Below are 21444 nucleotides of genomic sequence, written 5' to 3' on the forward strand. Positions count from 1 at the left end.
AACATTCAAATATATAAAAGAGAAAATCAACTTATGAATCAACATGGCATAGCTGTGTAACTGTTAGACTAGGACTCTGTAGTATCAACCACAAGACAACATGGGAGGAACTCAAGCAAGTCACACTCTGAAGGCAATAACAAACCTCTTCTAAATATATGTGGCCAAGAAAAACCCATGATAGCGGGTGCTTTAGGTGTACTATGAGTCCAGAAATGAGTTGAAGGCACATGGCAAAAGCAAACGAATCCCCTGGGCAGACTAAACCCTAGTCTCTCTTCTTGTAACCACAGCTTTAGAATCAGACCTGCACTTGTTTATTTAGTGGTGCCAAACTTGTGGTTCTCCAGATGTTTTAGATTTGAGTTTCCAGAATTCCTGGCCATTGGACAAGTTGACTAGGGGTTTTGGAAGTTGGGGGCCCAAACATTTGGGTTACAAGTTTGACACTTCTGCTTTATGTACCCTGACTCTCAGCTGTATAGCTCATGACTTCTGTTTCTTAATTATGTTAAAATGACTGGAAATGGTATATACAGATGGTTGAATGATGAACGATGCATTCTAAGTGGCTGAATTCCACAACAATTGTAACAGCGCAACATTTTCTTCACCAAATCATAGAATTATAGAGTAAACAAGGTTAAAAGGGCTTATATTTAATCACCCCTGGTTATTGATTGTTGAGCACAGATTGTTTCCATGTGAGACAGTTTTTCTTCAGTGTTAGTAGTTTTCACACTTCATCATTATCGTAGATTTCGTGCTGACTTGCTAGTTCTTCATGGCTGGGAATTTTATTAATGACATCCTCATTGCAAGTCTTCGGGTCAGATAACTCCTCTGCGAATATGTTGCTACTGTGCTTTTCCTTTAGGAATGTGATGTTGAGAATTTCTTTTCCCCATTCTTGTTGACAGAGTTGTTCCTTAGACTCTTCTAATTCCAAAGAAGGGTGCGGCATATCCTCTTCAGCCCCCATACCTGCCCAAAAAATCACAACTTCTTTGCGAGAAGCAGCAACAGTCAGAATAGTGATGAGTATACAGGGCACTAAGTATAGGAGAGTTGACTGATTTGTCTGTAAGAGTGTTGTTGCAATGAAATTCACTAAAAGACCGTAGCTATAAGCCAGAGTAGATGCTAGAAAATAGACCCCTGAAGAGTCAACTTGAACGTCAAATCGGTGACAGTAGGCTACTAGGAAGCCAGGAAGTACGACATCTCCGAGGCCTGCAACAGTAAAGGAATTGTCCATAATTGAAGCTGGAGATAATATTGGTACTTTTAACAGAAAGGGGATCTTTTCTGAGTCATATGAACCCAAAGCTGTCACATCTGTGACACTTCTTCCAGTTTTGGTTAGGAAAGGTGTGATGAAAAGACAGACGGCATCATAAAACAAATGAGCTGTAAGAAACAGGCTACAGTTCTTTAGGTTTGGAATATGAATTGTCCTCAGAAGATAGATGCCAATACACATTCCTAAAACATTTTGCAAAATCCAGCCCCATGCTTCCTCATTTCCGAAGAAAATACAGACTGCAGTGATAGATATGCATAGTATTGCCAGGAGTAATGCTCTGATCTCTAGTGCCTTGTGGAAATATGGAAGATGGATCATAGACCTTCCAAATGGGAATTTGCTCACAAATGGAGACAAACAACAGTATAGGCTGAAAGATGCATATAGACAGTAAATGCCAGTCATTGCACACACCATATAGTCATATAAGCAATAGAGAGAAAGCAGCATGAAATTGGCCATTAATGCACATGTACATGTCAAGTAGATATTGGTATCAATTGTTATCTCACCAGAATTTTCTGTTTGGCACTGACTTTTGATATGTTGCTTTTTTTTCTCTGAGCATCCAGCCCAGTAGCTTCCTACAATAACAGTGACCATTGACATCAAGTAGATGATCCCAGTTTTATCTAGCAAGTCACTGATCAGGTTCTTGAATAACAAGTAGAGAACATCTGTGTTGCTAAGGAGAACCCCCGGAATAGTAATCTCTTCACAGTGACCCCAGTTGAATGCAGATCGCCACCTTTTCATTGGATATGGAGCATCTCCACCAAGAGTCAGGAGCCCCTGGGTTCTGTTTATCTGATGGAGTCTGGCATTCTCAAAAAGATTGCAGTTTCCCTCTCTTATAGATGCAATTCTGGTACTGAATCCGCCTCCATCGTTGTCATCTTTCCCAAATAATGAAGGTAGGCAACACAAGGCTGAGTAAGTGAGGTTCTGACTGAAAGGCTGAAGGTCAAACCAGCGATTTTTATTACCTTCCTGATGTGATTTCACCAGCTGCGAATGGAAGACAAAGCAGTAATCACCTCCTTTTTCTGGATCGATATGAATGACACCAGGGTTCTGAGCAAGCACAGGTGGAACAAAGAGCATAAATGGCCAGGCCAGCAATAGCACTGCTTTCCTTGATATTCTACAATTGTCCTTCATCTTTCCTAGGGACTGTAATCATGTCCTTCTTTGTCCCCTTCTGGTAAAGAGATTCTGACCCTTTTTCTTGTTTGGGTTCTGGGACCCAAGCTTTGCTCTGAAACTGCTTGCTACATGATGAGTTTTCCTGATACCCTTTCTCCTCATCATGGCTATAACCCTCAGCTTTGTTTGTTACGTAATAAACCCAGCTTTTTACCATGGAGACAAGCCTTCACTTCTGTCTGATGTACTGAAGGCTTCACCTCTCCCATTGTGGACTTGCTTTTACAGTGCATGTTGCTTCTAGTTCTTAGCAAGATCAAACGGCATCCGATGCCTTTAGGGTATACTATTTACGCCTTAACCTAGGGTGCATTTACACTGTGGATTTCATAGTTTGACAACACTTTAACTGCCATTGGTCAATGCTGTGTTATGGGTGGGATGATGGGATTTGTAGTTTGGTGTGTAGTCCCTGGCAGAGAAGGCTCAATAACTTTGTAAAACTACAACTTCCATGATCGGCTTTTTTTTAGAAGAAAAGAAAGATACTTCCCGGTCTCTGTTTTTGCTCAGTGCTAGTTTGGTTGTAGGACAATTACAGTCCTGAACAGGTGAAACTTACAGTGATATAGTTCAGTTCATGTGAAATGGATGCGATTAAACATTGTCAAAATATTTAGGAGTCTTAAATTCCTGAAAACTTCAAACTCAAACTCGGAGCAGATCTATTGCATCACTGACATCAGAGCTACTGGTCTCTACTACTTTGCTCTATCAGGGAGAGAGTGAAATAATAGAAAGAAAAATATTTTAAATGAAGCCAGTGGATTGTAAAAGGGGAATTTTGTGAAGTTCATGGGAGAGAAAATCTGCAGATCTTAGGAGAACTAAAATGAACTGAAAATAAAAATGTGATGTAATAGCAAGTTGCCATTTGCAAAGGGGCAACACTAAAGGCTTCAGTGGAAGAATAAGTAATTCTGCTTCTTGCCTATTTTGAAATCATCTAAGTTACCTCTTGTTCATAGATTTAATGGTATATATGAGCCACATTCTCAAAATGACATGGAATGCAGTAGTTCTTCAGGGAGCCCTAGAGCAAGAAAGCTGTTTTTGAATCTTCCCCAAGGGTTTCTATTAGCCTTGCCCATGAACTTGCCAAATGTATATATAGGATTTTCAAAGCTGTGCCAAAATGATAAAAAAAACAACTTTATGATGTAGTATGAGCTTAAGAATTGGCTTAAGAACAAAGGTCCCTTTCTTTCGTGATTCACCATCCACCCCAACTACCAAATACCCATGGTGTTCTCCTTATGGATGTATTAGGCTAATCTTAGCATCTTAAATTAATAAGATAGCTTTCACAATTGTTCCCTCTAATAAGGCTCAACTGCTGATATACCTGTATGTGCCTTGGGGTCACCTCTTGAGTTATGACAACCTCATGGATTTCTTACATTTTTGTTTGGTAAGGAATCTTTATAAGTGGTGTTACCAGTTCCATCCTCTGAAATACAGCCCATAGCGCCAAGTATTGGTTAGCTCCCCATCCAAGTATTAATCAGGGCTGATCCTGCTTAACTTTAAGGATCAGACAGAACCTGTTACCTACATGATATTTAGGCCATCCCAACTGTTGAAATAGACTACCCCAAAATTAGGTAGTGGATTTTTAAAAAGCATTTCATTATGCATTTTAAAATAAAAATGCCTGACAAAAAATTGTTGGTGAACATTGTGTGTAAATTGAGAACATCCAAGTCATGGCATGTTTACTGTTTCAGCTTTAGATGGGAAATTTCAAATGGAAAGGAGAAAGTTGACTTATTTAAGCTCTTGACTATTCATAGTGCATACTTTGTGAGACATGTGAGTGGAGATTTTTGTGGATGCTTCAAGAAGGAGGACAAGACAAATAATATACCTCCTATAAGAGCAGAAGAAGAGCTGTGTGCTGTATCCAGTCAGAGAACTTAAAAAGAGTAATTGCCAAAATACAGTAACTTTCAGTGATTTAGCTCCTGCAGATTTGGTTATTGGTGGATTATTTGCTGCCACCTCTGCTTCTGCCCTGTACCATTTTAAATAGGGACTTTAATAACACAAGTGTCCATTTTGAGCTGTGTTTTGTTAAGTCCAGCTTGATCAGTGGTTAGAAGTCCTTACTAAAATGGTGTAGGGAAGCAGTAGTGACAAATAACCATGCAGATCATGTGTTTAAATATAGTTTGGGGGATCTGAGGATATTGGCATTTTTAATCACTATTGTTGGGCCCTGTGCTCTTAACCATATAGGAATGACTGCAACAGCTCATGGTACTGAAACATAGAAGCATACTGCAGAGGAGATGACCTGTCACCTAATCATGCATACATTTCTGGACCCTTTTTCTAGTCAAGCAAAATGGCAATCTTATTTCAGTAAAGCTCACACCCTAACTTTGTATATTGCTAAGCAACTTGAATTACCCAATCTTATTTTCTCCTCCAGTTACATTGTAAAGAGATGGGATACAAATATAGGAAATTCATGACTGAAACACACATTTTAATAGAATTGCTTGACATGCAAATTGATTTAGTACTTGGAAAAAAACTATTTATTTTTAGCAATACATGGTTTCATATTATGGATAAATAATAACATTGGAGGGGAAGATTATCTCTATAAGTGAAACATGTATAATGAAAACTGGGTTTTCAAATTCTAGGAAATTCTCAGCTAGGGGCTACTATAGTAGATGCACTTGACACCCTCTACATTATGGGCCTTCATGATGAATTCAGAGAAGGGCAAGAATGGATTGACAATCACCTGGATTTCAGTGTGGTGAGTTAAATTTTTTAAAGTATAAATTGACTATTCCCTGTCTGGAAACACTAGAGTTTAATATTGAGCTTGTTTTACTAGCCATAATTAAAAATAATTTAACTGTTGGGGTTTGAAATGACACTTAGTGGTGATGAATGTAGAATGGTAGTGAAAGCTTCTAATATTTCTTTCTTATCAGTGATAAAGAATGAAGAGGAGGGCAGGGGAACACACAAATTCAAGACTCACTATAGTTCATTCAACCATGTTTTATTGCATGGTTCAGCCTGTTACATCCACATAAGACAAGTACATCCTGTTATCTCTATCTCAGTATGCATTCTGAGTTCTTGCTTTCTTCTTCAGACAGCTCAAATTTATCATAACTTCGACAGGTTGTCAACCAGAAGGATAAGATTTTAATTTGTCTATGCACCCATTAGAAATAATTATAAATTTTTAACAGATCTGTGTGGAACACATAAGAATATTTATTGTATGCAAATGCTCTCTATTGGTATCTAGCTTACATTTAAAGTATATACCTTTTTCTCTTCTAAGAATTCAGAAGTATCTGTCTTTGAAGTCAACATTCGCTTCATTGGTGGCCTGCTTGCAGCCTATTATCTTTCTGGACAAGAGGTTAGTTCATTATTATATATTTTTGAAAGTGTATATAGCTTGTCACAAGAGCTGGTGACTTAATTGGTGACCAAGTTAGAAGTTGAGACAATCTTCCATTCTTACCCATACTTTATGTGCTCTCAGTCCTTCCCACCTATTTTTATTTCTGAAAGTGAGAATAGCTCTCAGTGCAAACTTGTGGGCAGAATGAGCTTTTTCTCTTCCTCCCACTTCCTACCTTTTTCATGAATTGTAAGGTGCTGACTTGCCTCCCACAAATATTCTTGTCAGACTCTGTTGGCTTTTGACCTTCACTGCACTGGTTTCTTCACTGATTTCTTCCTTGCCATGTACACCCCCCACCTCACCCCTAGAGACAGCCCCCAACTACTATAGCACAATTCTGTTGTGTTACTTAACCATGGAGAACTGTTGAGACAGAGTCAAAAGGAGAGCATCCATCATTGCTGTAGAGTAGGGACAAGAGTGAAAAGGTAGCCCTTATCTCAGAAATTGCCTCTTCAGTCCAGATGTGCACCAGGAAGCAGATAACCCAGAGAAGGTGCAAAGAAAAGGAGAAAGAGCAGTTTCTTTTCTTCTCATCCTCATTCCTTAACATGTTACTGAAAATGCACAAATTCCACAAATCCCTTTTTAAAAAGTCAAATAAACACTCTTCTGTTGACATTTGTGATTCTCATAAATGAATGTTACATTTACTTGAGTTCCTTTTTTTCTAAGCAGCAGAAAAATATTCCCAGCTTTACAATTGTGGGGAAAGATTTGGCATATCTGAGAGTGGTTCACAGTCTTTTTAATTCTGCCTGCATATAACTTTAGATTACAAGAAGAGCCTTGGTTCTTTCATCTGTCACACTTCAGAATGAATGTATTGTAAAGATTCAGAGAACACGTGTATCAGTAATAATATTAATATACTAAGGGCTGAAAATATATGGAAAGAATACAAATCAGCTACTTGGAGAATCCAGGATTTTGTGACCAAGTCAGAAGTTGAGACCATCTTCCATTCTTACCCATACTTTATGTGATCTCAGTCCTTCCCACCTGTTTTTATTTCTGAAAGTGAGAATAGCTCTCTTTTAACACTGATATTGCACGCTACCAGTAAAATATCTGTTGCAAGCTAACAGGCTGAACTGAATCTAGAGCAAATACAGCAATCAGTCAGTCAGATCCATAATGGGTTCTCGACTTGGCAAGGATGGCAAAGGAGAGTGCTAAAGGCTGCTTATAAGAGTGTCTTTTAAGAACTGGGTACATCAGTGGGAGTGTTGCTGAAACTCCTGGTCATCTGTAGGCCAAGGGTTGTGAGCTTACGTGCTCATAATCCAAAAATATCACACTGAATTTAGTGGGGCTTATTCCAGAGTATGATACACCATAGTCTTATAGATGATGGACAGTGGTTTGATCTTCTTTATTCTAGGTATTCAAGATAAAAGCAGTGCAGCTGGCCGGAAAACTTCTTCCTGCTTTCAATACACCTACAGGGATTCCATGGGCAATGGTGAATCTGAAAAGGTATGGCATTTAGGAAGAGGCACATTTTGGCAGTCAGAAATTGGGCAAAGGATATGTAACCAATTTTGGTAGATTTTGGCTGTTTGAAAACTCTCAAGGATTCTTTTACATAATAAATATACATACATGGCATAGTATTTTTTTTTCATTCTGTTTTAAACTGTGCTTCCATATTAACCTAGTATCAGAGAATTGGAAAGGACCACAAAGGCCAACTAGTCAAACCCTCTGCCTTGAGGAATGCATTACTAAAGTACTCCAAAGGATTTCCATCCAATCTCTCTTAAAGAGTTCCAAAGAGGGAGTCCAATATTCTCTAAACCTATTTGAATGTTCAAGTATGTGTGTCATGGTTTGATTGCAAATGGTTCCTCAGTCCTTTTTCTCTTTTTTTCAGAATTGTATTTGTTTGTTTCCTGTCCCTTTCTCCAACAGTGGTGTAGGTCGCAATTGGGGTTGGGCTTCAGCTGGCAGTAGCATCTTGTCAGAGTTTGGTACACTTCATATGGAATTTGTACACCTGAGCTACCTAACTGGCAACCCTGTCTACTATGAAAAGGTTAGCTTTGTTGTCTCTTCCTGCTGTGTTAACGTTTTATTTTTTTCTGATTATAGATACAGTAAACTACATTCATGTTACATATACACATATGAAGAGTATTTAAGCATAATTTACATTAAAATAATTACCCATAACTGCTAAAATACCTAATTTAGACTTTGTAAAGGAATCTATTTGAAATATTCAAAAGAGAAGATCTGATTTACATCTTGTATCGATAAGGAGCTCTGGTAATTCCCCTCTTTTAATATAGGTCATGCATATTCGTAAACTGCTTCAAAAAATGGACCGTCCTAATGGACTTTATCCAAACTACTTGAATCCAAGAACTGGGCGCTGGGGGCAGCGTGAGTATTATTTTCACATTTTTGTCAAATATGGCACATAGTCATTTAGCAAACCAGTTCAGATACTCCAGTCAAACCAAAGTTTAGTCATCCCTGCTTACTCTCTCCTGCATTGTTTACTCTACTTTTCTCATTTGCTTTTTTTATGATGAACTGGGCATCAAATCAAAAGTTGCCTGCAAAGCAGAAGAGACCAAGATTCCACTTATCATTTCGAAGTGTGTCTGAGTTAGCAGAAGTTTAGATGGTCGCAATAAAGTATAGGTCTTGTGAACTGTCAAGTGAAGGATGTGTCATGGCCAGCAGTTTTCCTAGCCTGTCTTGGCTGCTTCTGGAGGCATGGATGGGGTTAATCTGACTTCTCTGCTGAGGGTAGCATCACAAGCTTCTCTGATGATCTGTACAGGCTTGCAGAAATGGGCAGCAACTGAAATATCCTGATAAAAGAGGTCTGGACAAGCATAGCTCTTTGGTAGCAGATAACGTGCCTTGTTACTGTGGTCCTGGATTTTGGCTCTGCTTGCCCCTGAGTTAGAAAATGATAGTTTGATACCGGCTGTGAATGAAGAGTGAAGGAGAAATAGACTCCCCTGAATGGATGTATTCAAAAAGAAAAAGAGGGAAATGTCAGTTTCTATTCTAGTTCTAAGGCTATGTAGTAAAACTGAAATGGAGAAAAATGGGTCAGTGAATGAAACAGATTAGAATTTGGGAGTTTCTGTCTTTATCAACTGGCATGAGAGTCTATGGAAAGGTGGTGGATTTCAACTTCTGTCTTCCCATGGCAGATAGCAACCTTTTGTTTTCTATGTGTGATGGCATTTAGTTGCCAGTTATTCTGGAATTATTTTAAAAAGAAAATGACAGTGCTATATTGAATTAAAATATTTTCCAATTATTGCTATTTATACATCCATTTTTTATAAACATTCCTTCTTTTCTCTCTCTCTCCTTACCCTTTCTTGCAGATCATACATCTATGGGTGGCTTGGGAGACAGTTTCTATGAGTACTTGCTGAAGGCATGGTTAATGTCAGATAAGATGGACGTGGAAGCAAGGAAAATGTATGATGATGCTATTGAGGTGATTATAGTGCATTGATTCCCACGTTATAAATAAGGCAACACACCCCTAGTACATTTTATGGTCTTTAATTCTGCAGGACAGCAAGGTATACACAATCCTGTTCAGCCTTCATTAATATTCTTTACTCTTGAACACATAGATAACATTCACTGAACTCACTGTGGCCCACTGGAGATATATTGTGCTTTGCCAGGGGCTTGATAACTCTCACCCACTTCTATAAGCTGAGGTAGGCAGTAAAATCATAGAATTGGAAAAGATCACCATCCAGTCCAACCCCCAGCCATGCGATAATATATGATCAAAACACTCCTGAGAAGTGGCTACCAGCCTCTGTTTAAAAAAACACAGAGAAAGAAATATGGAGGCAGTGTACTCCATTGTTAAACAGCTCATACCATCAAGAAGTTCTTCCTAATGTTTTGATGGGATCTTTTCCCCTGTAGTTTGAATCAGTTGCTCTATTGTGCCCTAGTCTCTGGAGTAGCAGAAAACAAACTTGCTCCATAACACTTGTCTGGTAGGTTACTTTTGTTTTTTTTTAATTTATAGGTTGTCTAGAACTGTGTTAACCTCTTGTAGCATAAAATCATCAGTTATGTAAAAGTGACAAGTACCATGTGTTGAGAACTGGATTTTGACTTTAATCCTGATTTTTTTTCATCAGTTTTCTTTCTAAGAAATGTGTATTAGTGTCCTGAATCTGTATTCCCGAGCATGCTCAGTTTAGTGAGATAGATTCTGCCTAAATGCTAGTAGTTTTTGGCCTTTTAGTTCTTATAAGCAGGGGTGGCTGGAGTGAGGCTAGATTGTGTTTCATGAATAGAAAAATCTAATCTGTCAAAAGTGCTTTGTTTGCTTCCCACAAGAGTGGAGATTTCTCATGGAAGCAGGTTTGGAGCCTCCTCAAGCCTGCCTTGCCAACCCCCTAAAAAAAGAAGTGAAGTTCCAATTGTTTTCAATTTGCTTTAAATTATTATTTGTTTTTAGCCCTCAGATGACCTGAGAGTATTAAAGAGGCTGAAAACCGTCCCCCAAAGCTTTGAAAATACCACCCTAATACTATTGTAAACACTTCACTATCAAAGCATTGATTGAGGTAGATATTTCAAAAGTATCATTTTCAGGAATTAGCATTTGGAGTTGAGCAGAAGGCACCAGTTTTTACTGGACCATGCTTCATTTTATGGCCTACTACATTTTAGGACAATTTCTACAGCTACAGTTATTTTAAAAGCATTGGCAGCGTTTACAATCATCTCTGTGTGATGAGCAAAATGCTGGCTCATTTGCAGAGATTTTGACATATATATAATAACATTTGTCCCTAAGAGGTTTTTTTTAATATAAAGTCCACTGACTTAAATTGTGTGAGGAAGAAACAACTGAATAAAGAATAACAAGCAGGGATTTTATTTTTTCAGTTTGTTGATAATCTTTTTGGTTCTAGGGCAGACCGTATTCCACCTCATTGTGGTCACATTTTTGCCCTTTTCCCAAAAAGACAGAGGGGTGTGACTATTATGCAAAGAAAAATAATGGTGGTTTCTGGATTGTTGTTGTGTTTTTTTATGTCTTCCCTCTGAGGAGGGAGATAAAGGAGAAGGGGAGTCCCAGTCAGAGCCGAGGAAAGGCAAGAAACTGATTTTGAGATCCGAAAAGAGGGGTGCGGCTATTACGAGGCGAGATATGGCAGTTCTTCCTCAAATGCCTTTCCTGATGTAGTTCCTACCATTCTTCATTATTGACTGTTGTCTGGGGTTAATTGGAGTTTTCTGTTTTAGAGTACTTTTCTTCAAAATGTCATGATAGTAATATTTGGGTGGGGGGGGGGAAATGACATCATACTGAGTGGCATTATTGATTTTATGGAACATCTATCTGCAAAATGATAGGTAGTCAGCTGACAATTTTGTATTAATAGCACAAAGTGAGCAATTGTGCAGAAATACAGTAGTCTCGCCAGTTGGCACGCAAAGGAAATACTCACTTTCACAGGAACTTAGGAAAAATGATAGCCATGAATAAATATGTGAGGGGAAGTCAGAGGGAGGGGGGAGCAAGCTTGTTTTCTTCTTCCCTGGAGACTAGGACTCGGAACAATGGCTTCAAACTACAAGAAAGGATATTCTATCTGAACATGAGGAAGAACTTCCTGACTGTGAGAGCTGTTCAGCAGTGGAACTCTGCCCCAGAGTGTGGTGGAGGCTCCTTCTTTGGAGGTTTTTAAACAGAGGCTAGATGACCATCTGTCAGGAGTGCTTTGAATGCAAATTTCCTGCTTCTAGGCAGGGGGTTGGACTGGATGGCCCATGAGGTCTCTTCCAACTCTATGATTCTGTGATTCAAAGAAATGGAAATGACTTCTGGAAAATGAAGGCAATTCTCACTGGCTTACATTGGTTGAGCTGTTACAATGAAATGGAAGTTTAAGTTCTGGCCTCTAGGCTTAAAAATGCCTCAAAACTCACATTACATGGCAATTATGTTATTTGTGCAAAAGGCCTCAGAGATTAATGGATTATATTCTTTGGGGTTGAAAGAAATAGTGAACATATGATAGACTCAGAAAGAGAAAATGTCCTAGTCCAGGAGATTACATCGCTTTAGAGAAAAACCCAGTGGTTCTCAACCTGTGGGTCCCCAGATGTTTTGGCCTACAACTCCCAGAAATCCCAGCCAGTTTACCAGGTGTTAGGATTTCTGAGAGTTGAAGGCCAAAGCATCGGGGGACCCCAGGTTGAGGACCACTATTCTAACCAATTCATCCTACTCAAACCCTTCCAAAGGGACACTTGGATCAACAGTATGATGATTCTGCCTTTGGAAAAAAGAGATAAAAAATAGAGGCCTGACTTCCTGATTTATAGTTTTGCTTCCCTCACTTTGGGAGGGAGGATGAAGGGGATAATATACTTATTTCCATCACATGTGACAAAGTAGTACTATAAGCCTACCCTTCCTTCACCACCACCAGCCTCTATGGCTGAGAGAGAAGAAGAAAAGCAGCTACCCCCCCCCCATACTTTTTAAGGATTCTCTTCTCTGAATTTGTCGTGCTTATCCAAAATGTATCCATATGTGTATATTTCAGAGAAAAGAAACATCTTAGGAAATATTTTTTTAATTAATGCAAGGTATAAAAGTGCACTAATGTATTGGATGTTACTATAATTCCAAGGATAAGATTGTTTTAATATTCCAGGTAACTGACAGATACTGATTTCTCCCTTCAGGCTATAGAGAAACATCTTGTCAGAAAGTCCAATGGAGGGCTGACTTTTATTGGAGAGTGGAAGAACGGGCACCTTGAGAGGAAAATGGGTCATCTCACATGCTTTGCTGGGGGAATGTTTGCACTTGGAGCAGATGGTTCTCGAGATGACAAGGCTGGGCATTATCTACAACTTGGAGCAGAAATTGCACATACATGTCATGAGTCATATGACAGGACAAGTAAGCATCCTTGCCTGTTTAGGTTTTTGATGTGTTTTCCCTCTTCCCTGTTGGTCTTGCAAATAGTAAAAGGGCTGCGTAGAGCAGAACCGAGCTGTAAGAAAAAAATGGAAAATGGTGTAAGCTTGGTAAAGTATATGCTATACTTTAACATATACCATAGATCTGGTATTTGGGTTTGAATTGTGAATGTGCTGGTTGATTTAAATTAATTTTGACAGAAGTGCATAAAAGCACCTTAGGTTTTTGGGAGTCATCAGTAGCGAGAAAGCAATATTTCGAGAGACAAAAACGACCATAAATCTCTAAAGATTTAAGCCAGACTTGTAAATATATTTTTTACTGTTGGCTTCCAATTATTTCACTCAATAAGATAAAGAGAAGCCAAATAAGCCAAAATGAGAAGTTTATGTTTAAAAACCATCAAACTATATGTTTGTGTGATGGGAGTGGTGGCGGTGGGACTGGGGGAGGGTTGCAGTGATTTCAAACCACTGTCTTGAAATGTAAACATGAAGCAAAGGCACATTATTGCCAGGAAGTATGCCACCACATTGGTGGCTGATCCATATGATTAAGCAGAATGCAGGTTTTTCTGTCTGTCCAGATACTGGAATGTGGATTCCATGAACCTCAGGAAACTGCAAACTGTACTCTGTTTAAGATTTGACACTTGCTCAAATCTTAACCAGGGTGACCTTCATTTAGTGGTGCAATGAACCCTGTCATCAAAGAAGAACGTTTGTGTGTTCCATGAAATATATGTAGTGGTTTCTCATACAAACTTCTCTGATAGTGTGTTGTTAAAGGCTTTCGTGGCCGGAATCACTGGGTTGTTGTGAGTTTTCCTGGCTGTTTGGGGAAATCATGTTCCAGAAGCATTCTCTTGATGTTTCGTCCACATCTATGGCAGGCATCCTCAGATATTGAGGGGTCTGTTGGAAACTCAGCAAGTGGAATCTGTGAAATGTCCAGCAACCAGCCAGGCTTTGAAGCTGCAAGGCCATTAAATGCTAATCAAGGTGGCCCATTGCAACAGTCACACTTCACTAGTTTCAACAGACCTCACACACTCTGAGAATGCCTTCCATAGATGTGGGCAAAATATCAGGAGAAAAGCCAGACACTTCTTATATGCCCCCTTCTAGTAAATGTCCATGGAGGAGGAATATTGCAACCAAGAGATGGATTTGCCAGGCATTTTAATAGCTTTAGTTTTTTAAAAAAAACTCTTGCAATGACGCCAAAAGTGTTTTTAAAAAGAAAAACAACAACAACAACAACTAGATTTACATAGTACATCACTAACATAATGGAAGTCATACATTTTCTCCCTTAATACAAAGAAAAGAAGAAGTAAAATACTACTTGTGCTGAGAATGTATTGAAACGTGTACAGTCTTGTTTGTATTGGTACATGTATTGTGTGGATGAGCATAAGGAGATGACAATTCTTTATTTATTTATTTGCTACACTTGTACCCCACCCTTTTCAGTCTGAAAGGAACTCAGGGCAGCCTTACAAAGGCAACAATTCAATGCTACATTTTTCTTAAACATATTGATAAATAAACGCATTAAAATCCAAACCAATTAAAACATAAACATTCAAACATCAATAGCCATGTACCCTCAGCATCTTCACCCTATTTGAATCTTTCTATGTATTTTGACTTCTCAACTTCTTCAGAGTATTGTGTAATCTGTTTTTGCCACATATGGCACCATGTTTCCTTGACATTTACGCATGTAAAGTAGAAGTGTTCATGTGAAGCAAAGTATGGAAAGCACTTAGTGACACACACGCACACACACACAGATATATGACATTGATATCCAGATAGTACACTTGTTTTGAACGAAGGAGCTAGAGAGTTTCACATTAAAAAATTCATTATGAAGCCAAGACATGTTAAAACTCAAAATTAAGATGTAGGAGGAAGTGAAAAATTTCTGGGGCAACAAGTGCTCTTTCCATTATTCTGTATTCTGGGATCTTATAACATGTTAAAATGGTATAACTGTTTGTACTTTCATTATTTTTTCAGTCTCTTAGATTTTTCTAAAACAACAAAGCAAGAACTATGTCACAATTTCAAGTAGCAGCAGAATAATTGTAAAAATTAAAACAAACATAAATCTATCCATTTGATGCAGAAAATCCATAAAATAGAAATGTCCATATCTGATGTTACACAAAACAAAATTTCCCTTTTTTCAGCATTAAAGTTGGGTCCTGAAGCTTTCAAATTTGATGGTGGTGTAGAAGCAGTAGCAGTGCGACAAAATGAAAAATATTACATTTTACGACCAGAGGTGATTGAGACCTATTGGTATATGTGGCGATTCACACATGATCCAAAATACAGGCAATGGGGCTGGGAAGCAGCACAGGTAAATATTAATTTCTTTTCTGTGTAAATATTGAAACCGTTCCTCACCATTATTACTATTGATTTTTTTTTGCAAGAGAGATGTGATGAACATTTGTGTTTCTCAATAGTTGCCTGCTTTGTCATGTAACCTATAGGATATAATACTTAATTATAATTTTACATCATATCAGTTGGCTTCCTTACATGAGCATATTACATTATTAAATGTTTCTCTTCTAAATACATACTTTACAAATAATATCTTGAGCTATACAATGAACACTGAAATAGAGAAGTATGAAAGGGGGCATTTGAAGTGTGTATAGGCAGGGGCAGCTCAACCCATTACGCAAAGTAAGCATTTGCAGTATAGTTGATGTTGCCCGGGGCGCTCTTGAGGCGCTCGGGGGAAAATAGACCTTGACATATGCAAGTTGTAGTTACTGGGATGTATAGTTCACCTACAATCAAAGAGCATTCTGAACTCCACTGATGATGGAATTGAACCAAATATGGCACACAGAACTCCCACGACGAACAGAAAATATATATCAGTGATTGGTTGGGGGGGAGGGGGGAAAAATACTGTTTGTTTATCATTGAAAATTACCTAGGGCCGCCTCTGTGTATAGGTTCTATATGTAAGACAAGGAAGTACAAGCTATTTTATTTTATTTTGATTCAGTGACACTGCCTGTACATCAGTGGTTCCCAACCTGTGGTCCATGGGCCACCAGTGGTCCACAAGAATGAAAATATGGACCACAGTCTCACCATTACTACACCTTTGCCTTGAAACCACGCAGCAACGAGAGCAACTGATCTTGTGAAACCCTCTTATAGTGCCTAGGGCATGTTGGGAGGGGAGTGGCTGACTACCCATGGAAGATTACCACTACCACATCATCTCTAGATTATTAAATATGGTTTTATGGTGGGAGAGCAGATGTCGACTACTGGATGGCATATGTTCTGTATCAGAAACTAGAACTGATGTGGTCTATCCAATGCAATCTTCTGAATCAGCACCCAAAATAACCAAACCGAATCTAAAGTTGACCAAAACCTGATTTGTAACCCTTTTGGTACTAATGTTGGAGAATGGTACCCGGTCAAAGTGGTCCCTGGTAAAAAAAAAAAAAAAAGTTGAGAACCACTGTTGTACATGAAGAGCAAGGAGCATTTTTTTTTATTTAGAGAGGCTCTGTATGAATTAGAAGATTTTCCAGGGTCTAAATCATGCAGATGTTCTCCGCAGAAGACTCCCTGCCGCACATGGTGAGTTATGAGGATGCAATGGATTGGAAATGCAGCATTTGACAATACTACTGTAAAAAGAAAGGATCCTTTGACTATACTGTTGCCAGAGTTTTATTTTTTCCATAAATGTCAGTGTTGAATCTTGGAGTTTTTTCTGCTACTGTCTTCTGTTCGTGATTCTGTAATAATGGTATAACAGTTATACTTAATGTGTAAAGAAATCATTGGTAGAGCATTCATTGTTTTTTCTGCTCTTACGTAGGCCATTGACAAGTATTGTCGAGTGAGTGGTGGATTTTCAGGGGTCAAAGATGTCTACTCCTCTGCACCTACCTTTGATGATGTACAGCAAAGTTTTTTTCTTGCTGAGACATTAAAGTAAGCAAATTCTTCTTCCTCCTATTTGAGAAAGACTGAACCACTGAGGAAAATACAATAATACCCTTTATAGAAGGGATGGTCAACTGTAGAAGGCCAGATTGGGTAGATAAGCTCCCATGGAGATTTGTTGGACCACATGGTGTTAGCTGGCCCTGATTGTTTCCTGTTTGGAATTTCCCTGTTTTTTGAATCAGGCTTTGAAGCTGCAAGGCCATTAAATGCTAATCAAGGTGGCTTTGGTCTCCAGAACCATAGTCCAACACTGAAACCAGTACACCATGCTGACTGTTTGGAGCAAACTTACAATCATTGAGTTGTTATAGATTTTTCGGGCTATATGGCCATGCTCTAGAAGTATTCTCTCCTGACGTTTCGCCTGCATCTAAGACAAACATCTTCAGAGGTTGTGAGGACCTCACAACCTCTAAGGATGCTTTCCATAGATGCAGGTGAAATGTTAGGAGAGAATGCTTCTAGAACATGGCCATATAGCCCAAAAAACCTACAACAAACAACCCAGTGATTCCAGTCATGGAAGCCTTCAACAATACTTACAACCATGTTGACCATTGGATATCTCTGCAGGACTGTATCCAAGTAGGAGTATCACCTTAGAAGGAGCATTCCTTTATAAAGGAAATGTGTTTAAAGAGAAATTTTATAATGTCTTTTATTATCCTATTATCATAAGAAGTGTTAATAAATGTATACCAACATAATCAGTAAATTGATCGGCTACAATTTTCAGTAGTCAGTTGATAGAGTTATTTTAAAACCCTTTGCCCACAGTTAATCTGAGGTGATCTTGTGTAACTCAGGTACAGTGACAAATATTTCTGCCGCATATTCTAAACTTGTTTCCTCTGTCTGTCTGATTTTGCAGGTATTTGTATCTGCTGTTCTCCAGTGATGATCTCCTACCTTTGGATCACTGGGTTTTTAACACAGAAGCTCACCCTCTGCCTGTTTTACATCTAGCCAACACAACACTTTCAGGAAACCATGTGTATCGATAGAGACTATTCCAGGACGAGGACAAAACATTTCGTTTTAGCTGTGTTTTGTTTACATGAACCACTTAAAGGCTTGAGAGAAGACTGGCGACTATTTAATTAATCAAGGCCTTTGAATCAAGAAAGGATCAAAACTGCACTCTTAAGCATGTAGATACATTTAAAAATTCCATTTTATACGTGACCAAAACAAACTAGTGCAGTGTGTGTCGGACAAAAGACCTTGTATATTTGCAACCAAGATGGTGGAGCATGATGTTTAAGGATTCAGAGACCAAGGGAACACTCTTCCCACCTAGTGACCGGAATCAGCTGCAATTGCTACAACTGGTCTTTGTAGTGAGTTGCCTCCTGCCCAGATTATGTGGATTCCTGATACTCTGTCATTTGCTCTTTCTTTCGGTGATGGCACAAGCAAAACAGTGACAAGCCACAGAGGCGTGCCCAGATTTGAAGCTCCTTACTCTTGTTTTGAATTTTCTACTTTTCATCAGTCTGTGCAGACTGGCAGCCATTCCCAGTGCCTCTTGAGACCCTTGCCTCTTTTTATGATTACTATGATTACTATTGATGATGATGATGAGTCATTTGTTCTTGTTCATCAGTAAATGAGATATGGAATCATCAACTTCATGTCATTTTAGGATTTTTAAGATTGTCCATCTTGCAAAAGGTCATGAAGCGTGGAGTTACTTTTTTCCCTTTTTTTGGCACAGTATTCAAAAACAACAAATATTCAGTAAGATATATCCAGTAAGATATTCTTTACAGTCTAAACCACTCTGAGTAAAAAGACTTTTACCTGGGTATACATGGTGCTTGTTTTTCTTTTTTTATAAAACCTGTCTGAGGAGAAATGTGTCTGTGTTCAACACATAATAGAAATTCTACCAATTTTATCTCTTACCTAATGGGAAACGTTATATCTATTGGCCACAGTGGTAGTACAAAACAGATGAATAGGAATTTGAACGTGAATTTTACTTTGCAATGCATTCTTTTCCTTGCTAGATACTACTAGTAGTAACAATTTAGGTAAGAAACTGCTCCTGAGTTCAAAAATGGACCTGTCAGGCCACAACACTCCCCATCTCCATTAAAGAAAGGCTTTGAGTATCCTTTTTTATCTGAGCAGGATATTTAAAAGCTTTTTATGAGTGTTGCTCATGTCTTAACAAAATCTCATTTCCTGGTGAATAGAAAAAACAAAGCTTTCTTTTTGGTTGGTATGCGTTGCTTATAAACACATTGCTAAAATGCAAGCGCTGGTTCAAAACAACCTGTTGACCAAGTTTCTCTTCATTAAGATTTTTAATGCCTCAAGGACATGACATAATTGACACGTTGGAATACTATCAAACAAATATATTGTATTGTTGAAGGCTTTCATGGCCAGAATCACTGGGTTGTTGCGTGTTTTCCGGGCTGTATGGCCATGTTCCTATTCCTGTTTCTTGAACATGGCCATACTGCCCGGAAAACACACAACAACCCAAATATATTGTAATTAAAATGCAAGTTAATATGTTTTACGTATTACCACCCCTATGGTAGAGATCACTGCATTCAGTTTGCGCTGCCATACTGTGCACAGCTGGACCTCTGTGGAACAGGACCATGCTACGCTCGAATGTGAAATTCAGTATCTCCTGCACGATCTAGGCCACATTGTTACAGAAAGAATGCCTTAAAACATGCTGTGAGTTTTAATGGAATATTTATAGTAAAATGCGCAAAATTCCGGGCTTCGGGAAGTTCAAGTTTTCCTCACTTTCTTTGCACACCTCCTGTTATCTACTCTATATTTTACTGTCCCTTCAAATTGGTTTTTCACATTTCTAAATTTTCAGTCATTCCCCCCCCCCTTATTTTTTCAATAGAACCAAATTCTGAATTTTGTATGAAAAAGGAAGTAACATGTCCAGATGCAAAATGCGTGCAGATTTGTCAGTGGAGTCCAGCTTTAGAATATAGAATATTCTTAGAATTCTAGAATCATTGTGTCTAGTACAAAACTGAAAGTTGGAAATCATTCTCCAGATCCTCCGAATATCGCTTTTATTGATTCTGATTGAACAGAGTTCTCTCTAAAATCAGTTGCTTGATGTTCAAAGTATTTATTTTGCTGAATGACAGTGTTTCTAAACCAAAAGAGAATGGAATGGGATTTTGAATTAAACTGGAAAAGATCTCTTTAATCTCCAGTAAATGGAAATATGTATTTTATTGAAGATATAGTCTTGGATTTTTCTACTTTAAAAGCACCACATGACTGCTAGGTTTTGTTTCCCCTAAAATATTACTGTGCAGACTAATAATTCATTACCATTCATGAACAGAATTAGATATCCCGACGTGATATAATGGGAGTTACCTGGTCTTGTTTGCAGCTACTTTGAGACTGTTGATCATGTGCACTTTACCAGCTTTGAGTTTCCTTCTTTTTCCTGCTCCCCCCTTTCTGGTTGCGCCAGGATGCATGGTTTAAAACGGGTGGGCAGAAGGCAAATCAGGATCTACTGAGAACTATGTGGGGTTGTTTTTGTGTTCGATCCGAAAAGGTTTCGAGTTCCTTTTTGCTTAACAAAATAAAGAAGCAATTCTGTCTCCCTTTATTAGACTTCATTAGTTGAAATGAAGAAAATGTGAAAGAAAATAAGAGTGGATTTTCAGATACAGGCAGTCCCCAAGGTTGTGTGTGTGTGTGTGTGTGTGTGTCAGGAGTGACTTGTGAAACTGCAGATCGCTTCTGGTGTGAGAAAATTGGCTGTCTGCAAGGATGTTGCCCAGGGGACACCCAGATGTTTTACCATTCTGTGGGAGACTTCTATCATGTCCCCTCATGGGAAACTGGAGCTGACAGACAAATGCCCACCCTGCTCCCCAGTTTCAAACCGTCAACCTGTTGGTCAGCAGCCCTGCCGGCACTAGGGTTTAACACATTGCGCCACCGGGGGCTCCAGTCCCCAAGTTACAAACAAGTTACAAATATCTGACTCCTAGTTAAGGGTTAGGGTTAGGGTTAGGGTGGTGAGACAACAGGAAGTGAGAGAATTCTATCTCTAGGAAGGGAAATTCACTCCTGGAAGCCACATTTTACAAAATCCAGTTATCACAGGGACAGAAAATGAAATCTTCTGAACAGAGCAAAACAGCATCATGGGGGTGTTAATCTTTCCCTATGCTATCCAAAGTTAAATATATATATTTGGCTGGAATTACACTTTAAAATGTACCTTACATGCAGATTTAAGTTAGGAGCAAACCTACAGAACTTATCTTGTTCATAATGTGGGGACAGCTGTATAAATGAGCTCACATTTGGTTTTGAAAACAAATTGCTAGCCTACACTATGAGCTCTGACCCACATTCTGCATTATCTATGCTACCTGTCATTATTTTGTATCCATTTGTTAGTATTCTATAAAAAGATGGAATCATAGATCTGGAAGAGACCTCGTGGGCCATCCAGTCCAAACCCCTGCCAAGAAGCAAGAAAATTGCATTCAAAGCACCCCGACAGATG

General features: G+C 38.7%; 1 protein-coding gene and 1 pseudogene across 1 annotated transcript in view; one reads left to right on the forward strand and one right to left on the reverse strand.

Moving 5' to 3' along the window:
• The window catches only part of MAN1A2 (mannosidase alpha class 1A member 2), a 33560-nt gene extending 13028 nt beyond the window's left edge, over window positions 1–20532 (forward strand). Inside the window, exons 4-13 of the mRNA XM_060762584.2 lie at window positions 5167–5285; window positions 5829–5909; window positions 7342–7436; window positions 7872–7995; window positions 8252–8345; window positions 9314–9429; window positions 12669–12888; window positions 15110–15282; window positions 16786–16901; window positions 17788–20532. Of these exons, the coding sequence (XP_060618567.2) occupies window positions 5167–5285; window positions 5829–5909; window positions 7342–7436; window positions 7872–7995; window positions 8252–8345; window positions 9314–9429; window positions 12669–12888; window positions 15110–15282; window positions 16786–16901; window positions 17788–17920 (1271 nt within the window). The 3' untranslated portion in view covers window positions 17921–20532. The remainder of the gene's footprint in view (window positions 1–5166; window positions 5286–5828; window positions 5910–7341; window positions 7437–7871; window positions 7996–8251; window positions 8346–9313; window positions 9430–12668; window positions 12889–15109; window positions 15283–16785; window positions 16902–17787) is intronic.
• On the reverse strand, window positions 737–2467 carry LOC132767519 (signal peptide peptidase-like 2B pseudogene; annotated as a pseudogene).
• Window positions 20533–21444: the final 912 nt, after the last annotated feature.

Source organism: Anolis sagrei, chromosome 2, assembly GCF_037176765.1.
Source record: "Anolis sagrei isolate rAnoSag1 chromosome 2, rAnoSag1.mat, whole genome shotgun sequence".
Taxonomy (NCBI): Eukaryota; Metazoa; Chordata; class Lepidosauria; order Squamata; family Dactyloidae; genus Anolis; species Anolis sagrei.